This window comes from Panthera leo, chromosome B1, assembly GCF_018350215.1.
Source record: "Panthera leo isolate Ple1 chromosome B1, P.leo_Ple1_pat1.1, whole genome shotgun sequence".
Classification (NCBI taxonomy): Eukaryota; Metazoa; Chordata; class Mammalia; order Carnivora; family Felidae; genus Panthera; species Panthera leo.
Window position 1 is genome coordinate 141,090,767 of NC_056682.1, and position 19,738 is coordinate 141,110,504.

The 19,738-nt window shown below is 42.4% G+C and overlaps 1 protein-coding gene across 2 annotated transcripts in view; it reads right to left on the bottom strand.

Moving 5' to 3' along the window:
* Positions 1 to 252: 252 nt before the first annotated feature.
* The window catches only part of FRAS1 (Fraser extracellular matrix complex subunit 1), a 429,297-nt gene continuing 409,811 nt past the window's right edge, over positions 253 to 19,738 (bottom strand). For both annotated transcript variants that reach the window (XM_042936116.1, XM_042936114.1), the window contains 5 exons: positions 17,725 to 17,841; positions 9,773 to 9,939; positions 6,698 to 6,903; positions 5,177 to 5,323; positions 253 to 3,814 (listed from right to left, as the gene is read on the bottom strand). In XM_042936116.1, the coding sequence (XP_042792050.1) occupies positions 3,221 to 3,814; positions 5,177 to 5,323; positions 6,698 to 6,903; positions 9,773 to 9,939; positions 17,725 to 17,841 (1,231 nt within the window). In that variant the 3' untranslated portion in view covers positions 253 to 3,220. The remainder of the gene's footprint in view (positions 3,815 to 5,176; positions 5,324 to 6,697; positions 6,904 to 9,772; positions 9,940 to 17,724; positions 17,842 to 19,738) is intronic.

Sequence of the window (19,738 nt, forward strand, 5' to 3'; positions counted from 1 at the left end):
ATTATTCCTTTTGGTACTGAGGTTTCAACTGATGGCACAAGATGAGCTATGATGATCTGGACTGTGTAGTTTATTCTTCATCTTGCTCTTAGCACGGTTAATATGTGTCTCAGATTCAACCCCTTCAGGCAGGTGTTCTCCAGAAAACTTTGCCTCAAACTTTGGGATGATTTTGCCATCTCAAAAGCGATGTCTTATGCTAATGAGATGAATAATCTAAAAAGACCATGGCAAAAACAATGCAACCAGACTGTCATTTATTAATACAAATTTCTATAGTGGCATATGCTACTGGAGAAATCAGAAATTCATAACACACAAGTTGGTATTAGAAATACAAAAATCATTTGAGTCAAGAAATCAGGTTGACAGCACCACAAATGTTTCACTCAGTCTGAGCATGTGTGTCGTATCCAAGAATAATGAACAGCTACATGACACTGAGACTGAATATCATGTGACCATGCAAACACATTGCAACACCACTTCCACACCCAAGAATAGGAGTCCGCAGGAGGCTCCAGGACCTCCGGGGTCGATAAAAGGACAGAAAAAAGGTGCCGACTCTTCTTTCTTTCAGCCTTCACAGCCAGCATGAGAGAGCAAAGAGCCACCCCTGAGGGTTTTTTGTTCCTTCTCGCCTAAAGGCATGGTATAAAGGATTAGTAAAACACACACATTAGTGAGCGAGTAAGAGAAATCGAAAAGAGGGCTTGGACGGAAATATAATCCCACATCAGTCACCAAATTATCTGATTCCTATTGTGAAATATAAAACATAAACAAAAGGAAAAGCTGTATCAAAGGAGGAAATCCCAGCTTCACATCTCTTAACACTTTCTATTTAATAAGTGTACATCCACTAGAGAAGTATCAGCATTCGGAAAAAGGGGCTGTAGTGGGGGAAAGTGCAGGAAGAAAGGGAGGCAGGAATGGTCCAAGGCTTTCCTCTCACACAGGGAGTTCACCATCACAAGGTCCTCACAGGATGTTGTCCTGATCACTCCAGACCACAAACATGGAGGCTCAGAGCACTTGGAGGTCTCAGTCCCCATTTTTTCCCACGTTAGCTTCGCACTGCCACACGTCTGCATTCTTCCCATGCGTGTGTCCTACTTAGCAATAGTGGAAGGGATGTGCAAGAAGAATATTTGAGCAAATGAAACGGTGCTGCTTTCATGTGTAAGCATTCTGGCAACTAGGAACGATAAATAACAGGCCAAGTCAAAAGTTGTTCCACAAACGGTAGGCTTCCTGTCCTTGCAGAATTAGCATTCACCGTCTAGGTTGCTCTGGAGATGATTCCACCCTGGCTGATGAGCCCTCCAGCCATGAGACGCCAACTCTGGATGTTCACGAGGCTGATACAGAAGTTCTGCCCCAAACTGCCCAAGCTGGTCTCAACTAGCACGTGACCAGTCAGGAGGTTTAGGCTCTGGGCTCACCTCAATCCATCCTCTCCTGAAAACTTCACTCACCTCAGAAAGCTAAGTCAGACTTTCCTCTAAAAGCCTGCTCTGCTCTGGAGGCTGATTCAGTTTCATCTTCCGCTAATACATTATGATTTTTCTATTCAATCTTCCTTAAGACCACTGCTAGATTCATGCCTATGTCAAGTGGTGCTTCTTTGTCCCAATGAGATTACTTTACAATCACAAAGATTTACTTTTCCAAGCAGAAAAGACAGTTTTGGGTTTTTTTTTTCCTATACCTTCCCTTGTGAAATTGCCACCATCATCTCTCACCCTCCTTCCCGAATTTATTCCTCTACCATTCACCCATGACACCATTCATTTGTTTAGCAACAGATATTTCTGGAGTGCTTGTTTTGTGCAAGGCACTGCTGAAGAACCAAAGGCACAGGTTACAAGGTCCTTTACTCAAGAGCTTGGAGTCTGGTAGAGATGCTTAAAACCTTTCATGGCTCGGTCTTTCTACCTTTTAGAACCAAAGCGTTTGCAGTTTGGAATGTCCTCAAAGGGCTTGGGTCATTCTAATACAAATATTACGCAACATGAATGCTCTATTATTTGCTCAGTGATTATGGTGTGCCATGCATCAGGAAGAGAACATGTCTTTTCCTCCTCAGTAATGAAACTGTGCCTTCATTTCAAAACAACATGACATGCATGCTTATGTTTTTGCCAGTAAGGCAAAAACGAACAAGAAACACAAAAGCAAGCCATGTGCACACTTCATACAAAGTCATTAAGCTGCTATTTGAACACTAAATCATTTTAAAGCCATGTGTTTATGGCTTTGTCATGTGCTGATATGGTAAAATAAATGCCTGAGCTACCAAAAGGAACCCCTTGTTTTTTTATCTTGTTTTGCAGCGTTCTTTGTCAGGCAGGATGTCTTCACATGTCCTTGGTGCAGTGTAAACCAGGTGGGCACAGGGATGCACCCCTGCGCCTCGGTACAGTCCATCACTAATATGTTTCAGGTGTTTGTCAGTCTCCCTCTTCCCCCAGGGTTTCAGTCTGCCCTTCTGGGGGGTTCTGCTGTGCCAGATATCTAACAGGTTGGGGGGAGGGTGGGGAAGGGGAAGTCCTGAGGTTTCTCCCCGCAAGATGCGGAAAAGAGCTCTCGTCTAGAGAACCTTGCAACCCCCAGATGAAAAGGCTCTGAACTTGCAAAGGACAGTTAGAGGCCATGGAGTGCAAGCTGTCAAGCAGATGCAATGAGCAAATATATAGGTTGTGCTGATTAGCAGAATTTTGAATGGAATCTGAGTGTCAGCAATCCAAACTCTGCTGTCCACAGGCCCAGGAAAAGCCCAAGTAGAAGAAAGCTGGAGGTGGGGGAGGAAACCAATGGCCCTGAACATCCTGCTCCCTGCCCCTCTGGAGATCTGCCACCATACATTTCCCACTCTGCTGAATTCCATCAGCTAGGTGAATAGTCTACACCCTGCCCCATATGGAGATACTTGCTTTCTAAGACCAGCCTTATGGAAGAAGCAGTCTGTAGCCGCTGACACTATTAAAGGGATCCACCAAAAGAAGGCTGCTCCAAAACTCTGGGGTCTCGTGGTTCTTTGTTTAATGAGGTAGCTCAGTTGTGAGTTGATGCATGTGATGTATGCCTCCCGCCACTCAAAGCTATAGTTTTCCCTTTTTAATCTGCAAGATTATAAAAATACCAGTATTTCCCCTCCCCCCTCCCCCATTTTATAAAAATGATTTTAGAAAAAAAAAATACACATTGGTCTCCCCCATTACACTTCTGTTCCATCTTGCAAATTGTTGTGAACTCTGACTTCCAGATTCAATTTTTTTACTTTGGCACCTTTGAGTGCATAAGCCCCCTCAGTTTCACTCAGTAGGTTGACATTCCGCACGGTGCAGTAGTGTCTGTTCACATTCTTCTCCACCCTGTCTGAGCTCCTCTTAGACACATCCACTTTGGTGTTCAGAGGGTATTCCTCCAAAATGTCCTCTGTGGGCAGTTTCTTTCTCTGCTTCTGGCATTTCCTGGTGATGAAACAAGCCACTAGAAACACCAGAAGTAGAAGCATGATAGCGGCCAGGGCACTGCCAATAGATGCCCCAGTTTGGGAAAGAGAAGCAGCTATAATCGGCTCATGCATCTCAAGATTCAGGGACTTCATGTTGGTGCCATTCTTGACTTGATCCCCTTCATTGTCATAGATGAGGGAATCGTCAAGGGTCAGACGGCCACTAGGGTCCACCAGGTCCCTCCGGTTGCGCCTCAGAGGGGCTGTGAGAGAGCGCTGGACCCGGGGTCCTGCCATAGTATCAGGGCCAATGATGTAGATCACCTGGAGATACCACTGGTGTCCTGCTTCCACCTGCAGGAGGAGGGAAACAGAGACACAAACTGAACATGTCACTGCTGCCCACAGACCACTTCTTCACAAAGAAAATGGAAAGGGGCGCCTGGGTGGCTCAGCCCCTTAAACATCCAACTTTGGGTTTCGGCTCAAGTCATGATCTCATGGTTTGTGAGTTTGAGCCCCTCAATGGGGTTTGCACTGATGGTGCAGAGCCTGCTTGGGATTCTGTCTCTCTCTGCCCCTCCCCAACTCATGTGTGCTCTCTCTCCCAATAAATAAATAAACAAACAAATAAATAAACAAAATTAAAAAAAAGAAAGGATATGGAAAGACAATTGCTGTCACAAGCCTTGATAAATGGTTTCAAGAAAAGCATTAGCAATGATTGGTGTCTACTAATCAAGATTTGAACCACATATTACAGGTTCCATTTTGTTTCCAATTTAGGGTGATCGTGGGCCAGCTATTCACATTCCCTTCTGTTTCCCTGTGTATGGAACAGCCCTAGGCATTTATTTTCTATGGCCTTTTTAGCTAAATACTTAGGATTTGCTAGTCTTTACTGATTGCAGTGAAGTAATAGTATTAAGAGCCATATTCATTCCCAGTGAACTTCAATAGCTTGTTATGCTAACTTATTATTTATTGATGAACTTTAATTAAGATAGAGTCGTTCAACAAATATCTGCTAAACACCTACTCTGTGCAAAATATGCAGATACATGACAAAAATTTCCTAAATCTGAACACTTCCTGGATCATCCCCTGAATGGTTAAACCACCGTGTATTTTACTGCCATATCATGGGCTGCCACTGAAAGCCTCCATGGTTTTGAACTAACTTCTAAAGAGTGGCAATAGTTCTGAAATCCAAGGTCATAGATTACTACTATTTAGAGATAGGAAAAAGTGGAATTTTATCTTGTGAAGTTCATGTTTATTACTGGGATTGAGAGTATTTTTGCTTATCAAATACTAGTACTTCTTGCCATTCTAAATTGCTGTACTGTATGTATAATTTTGTTAAACACTTTCCACATGCCTGTGAAGATCAGCTGGTGTGGCATACAGCCAAAAAGGCGATAGAAAAGAATTTAGGAAAAACTGGAGTACCATATGCACCCCTGACGCATACACTGACAAGTGACAACATGCAAATTAAAGGATTTGATTATTGCTGCGGTCTATTGGGATAGGTGGTGAAAATAGGTCTATTGGGATAGGTTTGGGGTGAATGATAAGCTTAACACCAATAAAAAAGACCCACCAGCAAGAACACTATAAAGAGACTAACAGTCCAGAGATAATAGCATCTTCCTTTTCACAACTTTTACAGTGGCCTTGGTCCTATACTTCTACATTTCTCAGCACACTCACCTTATAGAGTGCATCCACTTTCAGAGTAAATCCATCCACACCCGGCATGCTACTGACCACATGGAAATCAGGCAACTCGGAAGCAAAGTGGGCCTCAAAGGGCACATCATGGAAGTACTTATCAGTGACCTCAGGCTGATTGCGGTCCTAGAATTTCAGAAAAAAGAAACGCAAGGTTTAAAAAGATAAAAAGATAGAATCACTGAACTGGCAGGTGGCAGTCACTGGGAGAAGAAAAGTACTCTCCACTCCTGCCTTGGGTTGGGTCAGGAGGGCATGTGCTACAGAAGCCCTTTCCTTAAGTCAACCACTGCCCTCTTCAAGGAAGGACACTTGGTGGCTACTCAGATCTCAAAGCTCAAAGAGTGGGATAATCTAAACAAATAATTCTTAAACCATTTGGTCTCAGGACCCCTCACACACTTAAAACTCAAGGATGCCAATGGGTACCTGAGCAACTCAGTTGGGTGAGTGTCTGACTCTTGATTTTGGCTCAGGTCATGATCTTGTGTTTCATGAGTTCGAGTCCTGCAACAGGTTCTGTACTGGTGGCAAGGAGCCTGCTTGGAATTCTCTCTCTCTCCTCTTTCTTGGCTCTTCTCCCACTTACGTACTCTTGCTCTCTCCCTCTCGCTCTCTCCCCCTTTCTCAAAAATAGATAAATAAACTTAAAACAAACAAACAAACCAAGGACACTAAAGTCTTTTGTTCACATGGTTTGTATCTATCGATGTTTACTCTATTAAAATTAACACTGAAAAATTAGAAAATACTTACTAATTAATTTTAAAGTGGCAATGAAAAACCCATTGCATGTTAACATAAATAACATTTTTTTAGGGAAAATACCTATAGTCACCACCATCTCCTCAAAAGAGACCTGGCATTGTTTTACATTTTTGCAAATCTCTGGAAAAGAACTCGATTCTCAAAACTTCTTCTATATTGAATCAGATGTAATATGTTATTTTGGCTGAAGTATATGAAGAAAATTTGGCCTCACACAGATATGTAGTTGGAAAAGGGAGGAATATTTTCATAGCTTTTTCAGATAATTGTGGATATTCTGTTTTGATAGTAAATCAAACTCGGTAATTAGTATTTTTAAAAGATTAGTTATAATGTCGAATTTGAAACCATATCAATAAACCTTCCATACTCTCTATATTCATGAGGGAATTAGTGTGAAGAAAAGCAGCCATCATCATATTATGAAAGTAGTTTTGACCTTGTGGATTCCCTGAAAGAGAATCAGGGATATTCAGAAGTCTCTGGTCTGTACTTTGAGAAACACTGGCCTTGACCTTCCTTTTCTTGTGACATTAATAACAGCCTGTCTTGTTACCCACCATAACCATCACATTTGGTAATATGTACTAGCATTTAGCTGATCAGAGAGAAACAACAATAATATGTATAGAGAGAATACCATCGAGAGTGGGGTTCTATCTGCTTAGGCAGAATTCATAGCTGAGGAAATCAACTTGAGTGTCAGCTGTTGAACACAAATAGTTAGCATACCAGCAGCAGAAATCTGTGTTTTAGGTGTTTGTTGGGCTGAATGCATCCATACTGCGGCCCCTCATTATAGATTGTCCCCGTGGGATCGAAGAAAGGCACATAGCCATCCTTGCCGGTACAAAGATAGACTTTTTCCAGCTGGAGTTTGTAAGCAGAATTAAGGTTTTGTTCTGGATTCCAAAGTACTCGGCCATAAAGGATTTGCCCTGGAAAGATTTGAGAGACATTAATTAGGTCAGACTTTAAGAGTAAAGAGAAAGAAATGCCAAGGGTAGAAAGGATTTAACACACTCCCTCAGAGTCAAAAGTACATCTCTATGAAGAGCTCTATGTTTCCAAGTGCCCCTGAAATATTCATTCATTTACAGCTTCTTTCATTCAACAAACATTAAGTAAGCATGTAAAGTGTATCAAGGACTGTTAGGCACAGGGGAAACAAAGGTGAATGAGATACAGGTGAGAGGACAGAAATAAACCCTAACCAATTGCTAAAAGTAGCTAACATTTATCACACTCACACGATTTGCTAGGTCTTGTACTAAGTTCTTCCCATATGAGAACTCACGTAGTGAGTTCTCACAACTTTAGAGATGAGAAAGTTGCAGCACTGAGTGGTTAAGGGACTTGCTGAAGGTCACAAAGCTAGTAAGTGGTGATGGTAGGATTCAAAGTGAAGGTATTTTGGTTCTAAAACCCACATTATTAGCCACCACAATACTGTACTGTTATGAACCACAATAAAGGAAGGAACATAATGTTATGTAAGCATATAGCCGAGCACAGAAATCTGCCTGGGGAGAGGTGTAGAAAGATTTAAAGAGGAAACAAACATGAGTATCCTAAAACATGAGTAGGCATTTGCCAGACAGCACATTTGAAGTAGGAGACTGGGGAGAGCGTTTGAGGCAAAAGAAAGTCCGTGCACAAAATACTGAATGCTGGAAGGGCATGAGTCCCAGTAAAGTTCCTGTCTCCTTAGTGCCTGCTATGGCACCACATTCTTTATCTATACTATCTTATTTATTCCTCCCAAGAGCCCAAGAAATAGGTCCAGTTATTATCCACATTTTAAATACTGTGTCCAAGATTTTGTATCTGTGACAAGGGGGCGGGGGGGAGATAAGAAATTGAGCACAAATCAGTCTGACTCCAAATGCTTGTCCAGAGCATTTGCTATGTGGCACTGAGTAGGTCAGTGTGACTAGAGAGGAGGCTGTTCACAGGCTCTAGCAGGAGACACTCCTGGGATGATAGGCTAAGGATGCTGGGGAGGCTGGACTTTGGTGTGTAAGAAATAGGGAACACTGAAAGATTTTAAGCATGGGTGTAATATCAACACACTGGGGCTTCAGAAACATGGAGAATGGAGGAAAGACAAAGGGCCTAGAGTCACAGAGATTGGGAAGGGGGCTCTGTGAGAGATAGGTATCTATAATATAGCTGTGAATCAAGGGGATAAACTCAAGAAATGTCTTGGAGTCAGATTCCACTGATCTTAATGATAGACAGGAGGACAATCCTGAGGTTTTGGCCCTGGGCACCTGGAGTATGATGCAATCACTGTGGCAGTGGATGTGGCAGGAATATGTCTGGAGGAAGATAAGTCCAGTTCTAGACACTTCCAGGCATCTGAAAGACATTCATTTGAAGCACTTTGGTAGTTCCAGAGCCCCATGTGGAAATGTGGAAATGAAGTTCAGGAGAGATCAGGGATAAGGTCAACTCTTAAGGAATGGCTGTGAAGTAGTAGATAGGAAGTTCAGAGCAAAGCGATGGGCCCAGCCATAGGGATGGTCAGAGGTAGCACTGGAATGATGCCAGAAGGAACCAAGCATGGGATGTGGGGACAGCAACATGGATATGGCAGAGGATGAAGACCCAGAGCGGGAGAGTGAGAAGTGGTCAGAGAAGCAAGATGATGTCAGGTGAGGGTGGTGCAAAGGAAACCCAACAGGGAAAAGTGTGAAAACCCACTAATTTGGTGTCATTGACAAAAGAGATGTCTGAGCTGTGGTAGGACAAACCCAGCTTGCAACAGATGGACAGAGAAGAAGGGCCATAGAGACAGTGAGTGTTCACTCTTTGAAGAAGTTTCTCAGAGAAAAGAAAAGGAGAAAACAGCCTTAACTTTGAAGGGGAGTTAGGGTTGAGGGATGCTTTTTTCTCTCTTACAGGCAGAACGTGAGCGTGTTTATAGGGTGAGAGAAAAAACTCAGATATGAGGAGAAGATTAAAAGTAAGAAAAAGGCAGAAGGGGTAATTGAGAGAAGAAAGGCAGATAATTGACTAATTCTTTTATTCAATCAATCAATTGTTTATTGAGCACCTAGGCACTGATGGTATGGTGTGCACATTTGATATTTGATCACAACCTCTATTATCATGGAACTCAAAGTCTAGTGGAAGAAATAGGCAACAAATAAGTAAAGAAATATGTGATATGTATTATAGAATATTAAAAATTGTGAGAAGTACTATCAAAAATGAATAATGTTCCGTGAAAGTGAAAACTATGGAAGCCTACGCTCAGTTGTCAGGTGTGGTCAGGGAAGGCCTCTTTGAGGAGGTTCATATTTAAGTAGAGAAGAGAAGAAGGAGCCAAACTTTTGAAACATCAAGAAAACCACATTTGAGGTGAGGAGGGAGCACAGGAATCATTTCCAGTAGAGAAAGCATCATGGAGAGGACGTAGACATTTACACCTTGAGGCTGGTACGTAGTAGGGGTCATGCTATGTACTTTCTCTGAGTAATTGAGAGATAGAGAGACTTACCCAAAGTCAAGACAGTGTGTTAGAATCAGGCTGGGAATTCCAGTCTTCTTACCACTCAGACCAGTGTTTTCCACAATTCTACCACCCTGCCAATCATTATAGCACCACATATGTAATCTTATTTTGAAACAACATGAAAGAAGGATGTGGGTCTGTTCCTTGGTTAAACCTTGGCTGCCCTAAAACCAAGCCCAAGGGAATCTTCACGGGAGAGTTGCCTGGAAGCTAATGAGCAGAGACCTGTCCTAAAGCATCTGAAGTCTGATCAGAGTCTCTTTTTGTAGGTGAAGGAAACAACTTACCTTTTGAGAAGGCCCCTTTATAATCCATTTCTGCCAGTGACATATCAGATGTATTGGGATCCATTAGGAATACCTTCTCATTATTGCAGAGCTGAAATTCAGTATTGAGCGAGTACACAACTGGTACAGGGCGGTTGGTCTGCTGGAATGCAATGGGGATCAGGAATCTAAATGTGGGAGAAACAAGAGCTCCTTGAGAGCAGGGTCAACTTTGTAAACTTTGAGCTGCCCTCCCTTCCTACCCTTCTTAGGTTTGTGAACAGAGCTTTGTTGCAGGTGCTAAACAATCACTGAATAAAGAGATGTGTGTCGGACAGGAACTTTATTAGTTTGGGTCATTATGAGGTTAATCTGCTCTTTTGAGCAGAAATAATCTAATTCATCTTTAGAACTCTTTTGTACTCTCTGCTTTACCTGGAGCTTTCATTCTGAAGGTCTCCAAGGTTGCTCTTTGATTGCTAAAGGACTCACTGCCATGGTGCTCTGCTTAGACTTCTCTGTCCCAGATCTTCAAACTCTGAGACTTTGACTTTTTCAATTAGATCCAAACTTATTTATCCTTTGTCCCACTCTTTAAGACATTTCTAGACAATACTCTCTTGCCTCACTCCTTACTTTAACCTCCCTGGCCTTCTTTCTTGGTCTTTTAAATCTGCTCTTTTCTTCTCAGCCTTTGGCAGGTAAGGGCTCCTCCAGCCAGACTGGCTTTCTTTAGGTCTCTTGATGTGTTCTCTACTCCAAATTTCCACTGCCTCGGGACTCACTGTTCAACAAATATTCACTGTGCTTTTATTATAAGATAGACATTTTTCTAGTAATGGGAATCCATCTGTGAACAAGGTAGAAAAATATATGCCCTCGGGGACATTACATTCCAATAGGAAGACAGTTAATAAAGTAAGTTCAAAAACATATAGTACATTAGAAGGAAGCAGGTGATGAAGAGAAACACTAGGCAGAGAAAAGGAATGCTAGGAAGAAGTTCAGCTGGAACTTTTAAATGTGGAGGTCATGGAAAGCCTCAGTGAGCGGAAAACTAGGAGGTTAGAGGTACCCTTACCTGAGATGGGAAAACTGTGGGAGGACTAGATTTGGTGGAGAAAGATAAGGGATTCAGCAACAGGCATGTTCAACTTGGGAGGCCTGTAAGAGAGCCAGGTGGAGATGCTGAGTAGTCAATCTGATGCACAAGTCTGGATTTGAGAGGTAAGCCCTGGGCTGAAGGTGCTCCTTTGCATTTAAAACCTTAAGAATGAATGATGAATGAAACCACCACATGAAAACCGAGAAGGGGAGTATAGTGATTCCTCAGAAAGTTAAAGATAGAACTACCCTATGACTCAGCAACTGCACTATGAGGTATTTAGCCAAAGGATACAAAACTACTGATTTCAAGGGGCACATGCACCCCAATGTATTTAGCAGCACTATCAACAATAGCCAAATTATAGAAAAAGCCCAAATGTCCGATTGATCAATGGATAAAGAAGATGAATATGCACGATGGAATATTACACAGCCATCAAAAGAATGAAATTTTGCCATTTTCAGCAATGTGGATGGAGCTAGAGAGTATTATGCTAAGCAAAATAAGCCAGAGAACATACGATTTCACTCATATGTGGAATTTAAGAAGAATAATAGATGAACATAGAGGAAGGGAAGGAAAAATAAGATAAAAACAGAGAGAGGCAAACTCTAAGAGACTCTTAACTATAGAAAACAAACTGAGGGTTGCTGAAGGGGAAATAGGTGGGGGATGGGCCAAATGGGTGAGGGTTATTAAGGAAGGCACTTGTGATAAGCACTCGGTTGTATGTAAGTGATGAATCACTGAACTCTACTCCTGAGACCAATACTACACTATATGTTAACTCACTTGAATTAAAATAAAATCTTGGAAAGAAAAAAAAAAAAAAAAGAAAACAGAGAAGAGACAGTTCAGACATGACACTTAGGGCACTCAAATTCAAAAACAATAGAAAAGAGAAGGAACCAGCAGAGCAGATGGTGAGGAAAAGCCAGTGGGGTAGAAGGAAAACCTACAGAGCACGACAGTCCAGCTGAGTGAAGAAAGCGTCTCAAGGAGGAGACTGAACAACTGTTAAATGTTGTGAAGCCATCACAAAAATCAAGATAAGACTTAACTCGTGGTCCTGGTAAAACACAGTCACTGGTGACCTTGATAAGATCAAGCTGGGTTAAGGGATGAGGGCAGAAGCCTCACTGCAGCAGGCTCCAGAGATAAGGAAGGTGACAAAGTGGAAGTTGTGAATCTAGGCAACTTTTAAGGGACAGCTTAACGTACAAGGAAGGAGAAAAATGGGTGGGGAGGGTGAAATGGAGTCAAGAAGGGACTTTTATTTTTTAGAGATGGGAAAAGTTATGTTTTCAATGCTCATTGGAATGATTCATAGAGAGAACTGCTCCTTTATAAGATCCTCTTTATAAAGTAGAGAGGATTTGGGTTCCAGTGCACGAGTGGAGCCGCTGGCTGTGAGCAGGAGCCAGGGCTGTTCCTGCATTCCGACAGGTGTGCGTGTGTAGATGCAGGAGGTCAGCAGATAGGACAGTAGGAGCTTGGGTGAGTTCTCTTCTGGTTTCTTCTGTTTCCTCCATGAAATAGGACACAAAATAATCAGCTGAGGGTGAGGACCGGGGAGATACAGCCATCTGAGTGGGCAGGAGAAGGAGTAAAGTAGTTGAGAAGAATGGGACAGTGAAGCCATTGGTTAGGGGACCGTTGTTTCCTGCTGGGAAGCCCTGAGGGTCCACCTGAGATTAGTGATAATGCATTTAAAGTTTCCTGATTTTGATCTTGCTGCACATTCTGCTGGAATACTCCTCCTCTGTCTGCCTTTCTTTGCCGAATCAACTCCTAGTTATCCTCCAGATCTCAACTCAAACACCCCGTCTCTAGGAAGCTCACGCTCTTTCTCCTCCCTTCCAGGCTTGGTCAGACCCCTTATCATTTGTTCTCATCACACTGTGCACTTTTCTTTCCAAGTACTTATCATGGTTTGATATTTTATTTAAATGTGACTTTAAATGTACATCTGATCAAAGTCCACCTCACCCATTACAGGTTCCACTAGCGTCGCAGCCTGTATCTATCTGCTCGTTGTCATATCTTCAATGAAAGCCAAGCTTCTGACACATACATTTGTTAAAGAATGATGCATGACTGATAATCTCAATGCTTTATGCTTCCAAGAGAGTCCATCTGACCATTCCTTACTTTTAATGGAAAGTGCTCCAGTGGGTAGATTTGAGAGGGTTGGGGTATAGGAGGAGCTTGGAGTGTGGAGGCAACCCACACAAGCCAGGGCTGACCCTGCTTCAACAACTTTGATGTCACCTGACACCTAAGACATTCAATAAATATTGACTGATTAAATAGAACAAATGATGGATTTGAGATGATGAAGATGATGAGGATTTATAAGGTTAGAAGGTATTACAGACCTCACAAAAACAGGCATCACGTGAGACACAATTCTTTTGAATTAGGTCTGAATTCCCTGAGTTAGTTTTGATTATTTGTTATGTTATGGTTCTACTGCATCCGTATGGAGCCACAGAGGTGATCAAAAGCCAGGTCAGGCCCTATGGAAAGTCACCCTGGGAATAACGAGGACCCCACAAGTAACGATCTCCCTGATGCAAGGCAAAGATTTCAAACTCTGAAGACTTAGAATACTGACTCAACAACACTCTTCCCTCTACGTCCTCCCACACCCACACACACCAGCGGATGGAAATGGGTTGGTGCTTTCTTTGCTCCCTTTTGCCATTTTCAAACCTCTCTCCTCTTACAAAAAAAAAAAAAAAAAAAAAAAAAAATCCAGGACCTACCCTGGAGAAACTCTTCTTACACATGTACACTCAGAGACAAATAGAGTATTCCTCCTAATAGAATATGGAATTGTAAGTCAAATAGAATGGTCAAATAAATTGTGGAATATTCCCACAATGAATACCTTAAGGCAGTGAAAACCACACTACAGCTACATGAATCAACACAAATGTTGATATACTTATGAATCAGGAAATGATTCACTGAGCAAAAAAGAAAAGTTGCAGAGAGAATTTGTGCAGTATGACATTTTTATATTGCTCAAAAAAACACATGCAAAACCATGCAGAAGTAAAAAGGAGGTAAACCATAAACCAAAACAAGGAATGATAAATACAAACATCAGTCTAGTGGTTATCTTGGCCAAAAGGTGGAAGAGAGAGCAAGTGGAAAGGGCACTAAGGGTATTTAAAAGGTACTGGTGGGGCACCTGGGGGGCTCAGTCAGTTGAGCATCCAACTATTAGTTTTGGCTCAGGCCATGATCTCATGTTTCGTGGCTTTGAGGCCCAAGTTGGGCTCCATGCTCACAGCGTAGAACCTGCTTAAGATCCTCTGTCTCGCTTTCTGTCTGCCCCTCCCCCACTCATGCTCTCACTCCCTCTCTCTCTGTCTCTCTCTCTCAAAATAAATAAATAAACTTAAAAAAAAAATAAAAGGTACTGGTAATGTTCTATTTCTTTTTTTTCTTTACTCCAACTTTCACTGGTTATAAAATGGAAAGAACAGTGCCAATTTTCTGGGGGGCCACTGTAGTAAGAATTAACTCTTCAGAGCCTAGTACAAAGTCTCCCGCATAGTCTGCACTCCATACATGATCTTTCATATCACCGGTAGTTGTTAGTACTCATTTTATCATGAGTAGCACAGCCTAAGAGATACTCATTTATTGTAATTGCAATTCATATTAGGTAATATTCTGTTTCTTGAGGTATTTATATGTGTACTATATATGATCTTCTGACTATCTAAAATAATATTCCTGTTTGGGCACCTGGGCAGCTCAGTTGGTTAAGTGTCTGACTTCGACACAGGTCATGATTTCACGGTTCATGAGTTCGAGCCCCCCATCAGCCTTGCCGCTGTCAATGCAGAACCTGCTTCAGGTCCTCTGTCCCCCACCTCCTCTGTGCCCCTCCCCCACTTGTGCTCTTTCTCTCAAAAATAAATAAACATTAAATAAATGAATAAATAAATAAATAAGATAATATCCATAATTTAAAAATTTTAATACATGAATAGAAATCTCCAGTATATCTTACCGGATTATTTGCCCTCGTTATTCCTTATTTCAGCCAACCACTATTTTCCTGGTCACTTTCCCTCCCCCATTTAGCTGACTGTGGTGTTCCTACCATTAATCTTGATGATTTCAACATCCACATGGATGAATCATCTAATGCCTTAACCCCTCAGTTCCTTAATATCTTTACCTCAAAGAGCTTGTTCTCCCCCCCAACCACAGCCATCTATGCTTCATGGTCCTACTATGCACCACCTCCAAGAATCTCATTTTCCAGCACCTCACTCTCTAACTACCACCTCCTAACTTCCCAGCTCACCCCTGCTGCTACTCCTGTTCATTCATTCTCCAGTCACATAGAACCTCCCTGACCACTTTTCCCAGCATACTGAGAAACTGGAACACTGACACACTCATGGTAGAGATGTACACACAATGTTACATATTACAAACACTTCAGAAAACAGTTTGGCAGTTTCTTAAAAAGTTAAGCAAGCAGGGGCACCTGGGTGGCTCAGTCGGTTAAGCCGCTGACTTTGGCTCAGGTCATGATCTCACAGTTGGTGGGTTCAAACCCCACATCAGGCTCTGTGCTGACATCTTGGAGCCTGGAGCCTGCTTCAGAATTTGTGTCTCCCTCGCTCTCTGCCCCTCCCCCACTTATGCTTTCTCTCTCAAAAATAAATAAACATTTTTTAAAAATTCCAAAAAAAAGTTAAGCATATATTCCCCATATGATCCAGCCATTCCATTCCTAAGTATTTACACAAGAAAACTGAAAGCATATGTCCATGTAAAGGTCTGTGTATATACATTCATAGCAGCTTTATTTATCATAGCCATCAACTGGAAACACCCCAAATGCCCACCAACTGATGAGCTGATAAACAAATTGTAGTATATCCACACCATGGACTACAATTCGGCAATTACAGGAACAAACTACTGATAATACACAACAGGAATGCATGAAAATAATCGCACTGTGTGAAAAAAGCCAGAGAAGAAGAATGCATACTGTATGATGCCATTTATATAAATTTCTAGAAAATGCAAACTAATCTGTAGTGACAGAAAGCAGATCAGTGGATGCCTGGACAAAGGGGTGGGCTGGGCTGGGGTGGGAGGGATGACCAAGGGGCATGAGGAAACTTCGAAGGAAATGGATATATTCACTATCTTAGTTCTGATGGTTTCATGGGTGTTGTAAAAATTTATCAGTTAGACGTACCATAAATATGCAGTTTATCTTATTGTCAATAATATGGCAATTTAACAATCACTCAGCAGGCTCTCAGCACAGCCTGATCTGCTGCCATCTGTACAGACAGCACACTTTCCCACTCTCTAAGATGGTTGCCTCACTTCCTCCTCTCTTCTCAAACCTCAGTGTTCCTCACTTCCATCCCATGCTTGGTTTCTCATTTTATGGAGAAAATGGATTTAATCAGATTCTACTTTTTCATCCCTGCCCTCCCAGTCTGCCAATTTTCCCCTCGCCTATATCCACACACACCTGCATGCCTTCCTCTCTCTGTGAATAAACATTCTGTGCTTTTAGCAAAGGTCAGCCCTTCCCCTCTCATCCCGGACCTATCCCAACCCTATTCAAGGGTTTGGCTCTGCAGATTTTCCCTTGTTCTGCTGCAACATTGAATTTCACCTAATAGACCAACTGGGTTACTTTCACCAGAATACAAATATCCTGAAATATTTTCTACTCTAAAACACAAATAAGACCTCCTTTGACTTTGTTTCTAGCTACTGTCCCTTTCTGCTGATGTCCTTTATAATAAAACACCTTAGACACAGTTTACCCCTGTTGTCTCTACTTTCTCGTCGCCATCTCTTAAGCCCACTCCAACCAGACTTTAACCCCTCACTCCACTGACCCTGCCCTTTGTCAAGATCATCAACGACTTCTGAATCACCAAATCCAATGCCCAATTCTCAGTTTCTTAATCTGAATGTCACATTCCACATTATCTTCTCTTTATGATAATGTCAGATCCTGTCTTCAGCATCATCTCTCAGAAATGTTTTCTCTTCACTTTGCTCTGCTCCTGGGAAAATGGCACTCGACTATCCACTGTCTGAGAGCAGTGGTTACTTTTAGTCCTCTGCTATAATCTCCAGGCTGGACCAGAGCCAAGCACATGATAAAAGCCGAGTTAATACTGGTTGAATGAATGAATACATGGCACAATGCAGACAGTCTCAGGTCTGAGGTGAGTACAGGCTGATGTATAGTTGATTCTTGTTATTTGTGGTAAGTATGTTCTATAAAGTCACAGTGAACACTGAATTAGTGAATGCTGAATCACTGCTCTTAGGGGAAATAGAGCGTAGAGTCCCTGCAGCCTCTGGTCACAACATTTTGATCGACCGACCAATACCAAACACTGTTTTATGCATGTTTCTGCTTAGAATACCTTACTTAATATGCTGTTCATTTGTTAACGTGGAACTGACAAACCTATGCCCAGTGAAGCCTATCCGACTTTCCCCGAGGCACATCACAGCCTACCTGTACTTAGAAACACCACATAGCACTTCAGCACTACGCTTGGGAGCCATTATAAACCGTGAAATCACCAAGAAAAAGCACACAAATTTGAAAACCGTGGCACTATGTAGCCATGGAAAGGATACTTGTTTCTAGTACAAAAGCTGCAACAAGAAGGCCTTGCTTGACCTGAGCCGGGAATGTGCGTGTCCAGCGACTCAACAATTTGCCACTCTGCATGTCCATGAATGACCGTGAAGGCACCGCGAGAACGGACTTTGCAGATACAAATACATTTTAGCGAGGAGGTGGATTTACAAACAGTGAAGATCTCCTGCATTTCCCTACCTTTCTGGGGCATGTGCAGTGCAGGCCAAAGGCTTCTCCCCTGGATCAATCCATGGCTGTGTGGGCTGCACAGTGCATGGAATCAGGTGGATGGTGTACTCCCCTGAGTAGTCCTTCCTGGAAACACACAGAGCAGACTGTGGTTAGAGGGGACATTTTATCGATTATTTACTTACCCAGAAACACACTGACTTTTCAGATGGCATTTGTGCCTGGCATCCACAACCTTTACAAGCCTGCAAACACAATTTTCAGAAATCCATCATGGATTGTTTTAACCATCAGGGTATTATCCAGAGGTGTTAAATGGAGCTATTTTCCTTTATCCTATTCAAGTCCTTTTCCTGAGAAAAGCTGAGAAAGGCGTATTGTTTGTAAAAACCTAAAAGGCCCAGTGAAGATGAAACAGAACCGACCACTTCCTTCAGATTTCCACGAAACTTGTTTGACAATTTCTGTTTGGCACTTCTAGTTAACGGACACCCTGTTCAACACATGCTCAACTGCTAAAGATGTTACTTATTAAGATGTGAACACGGCAGCTGCTGCTCTGACAGAAGTGGTGGCAAATGCCTCAGGGTTAAAGGACACCCTTCTCCAGAGAATGCCCCCGCCCCCGTTAACGCAGCACTGTTTCCAGGTTCCTCTCCCAAACTCTAGAGGCTCAGCCCTTTGTGGAGCTGAAGAAAAATCTCTCTTCCCACAGGAGACCGAGGGCTGCCATTTTCCCTATATGTGGTGGATCACAGAATTCTGAAGGTTATGACACCAAGACCATGGAGCGTTTGTACCCTCACCTACTTCATTTCCTCACTTGTCATGGAGTAGCAGCCCCAGCCCTGGCAGGTTGTCTGGAAGATAGCCAGGCAGCCAGAGACTTCAGGAAGATTCTTCAAGGAGTTTTGGGAGGCTGCCATCCCCTGAATGAAGAGTGCAGGGCTAGGAGTCTTAATTCTAACTACTGTGAGCGATCTGTGACAGTTCTCGCGTTTGCTGTGTTTGTTTTTTGACCATTTCTTGTGTATTCATCTATTTATTCATAAACTGATAGCAAAGAAATAAATAAACAGAAGTTTTATGACGCATCCTGGGTCATTGTAGTGGAATGGCACAAGCTACAAACTGTGAGACAGTCTAAACCTGGCTTGGCATTGCCTCTGTATGACTGTATGACTTTTCACATGCCACACAAACTTACAGGGCTTGGTTTCTAAGCCCCTTCCTGTCTGACAGTCTATGTGTCTGCAGTTTTCCTACGTGATCCCTATCTTCCTCCAAGCTTAGACTTTATACACCATATTTGAATTACATGAAAATTGACATGTATATTGTGAATAGTAACCCGTAACTAATAGAAATGCTTAGGCAGAACTGACCATGCCTGACCCTTGCTTTCAAACAGGACAGATCATGTTGCTCCTTTGCTCAAACCCTGCTGTGGCTCCCAATGCACTGGGGTAAAAGTCAAAATCCATGCACTGGTCTACAAGGCTCCACATGGTGGCCCTACCCCATCCCCTTACATTTTTGACCTTACTGCCTATCATCCTTCTCCTTGCTCACTCCAGTCCAGCCACACCAGCCTCCTTGCTATTCCCCAAGATGCTAGAAATGCTGTCAATTCAGGAACTCTAACAGGAACTTCTTTCCCTGATAATCTGCATAGCGAATTCCCTCATCTCCTTCATGTATTTGTTCAAGCGTACATTCTTGATAAGGGCTACTTTGAAGATCTTAATTAAAATTACAATGTCCCCTTCCCCATCCTGATTCCCCTTACCCTGCTCTAAATCTTTTATTTTTCCATAGCACTCCCCACCTTCTGACATGCTCTACTATACTTATTTATCGACCTTTTTATGTCTTTTTACTTTACTGTAAGTGCTGTGTGCAAGGATCTTTAAATTGTTCACTGATGTATCCAAGTGGCTAGAACCTTCTGCAAAACACAGCAAATGCTCAATAAATATTTGTTGAACAAATGAATGCAGGATTTCATGGCCTCCCAAACCCA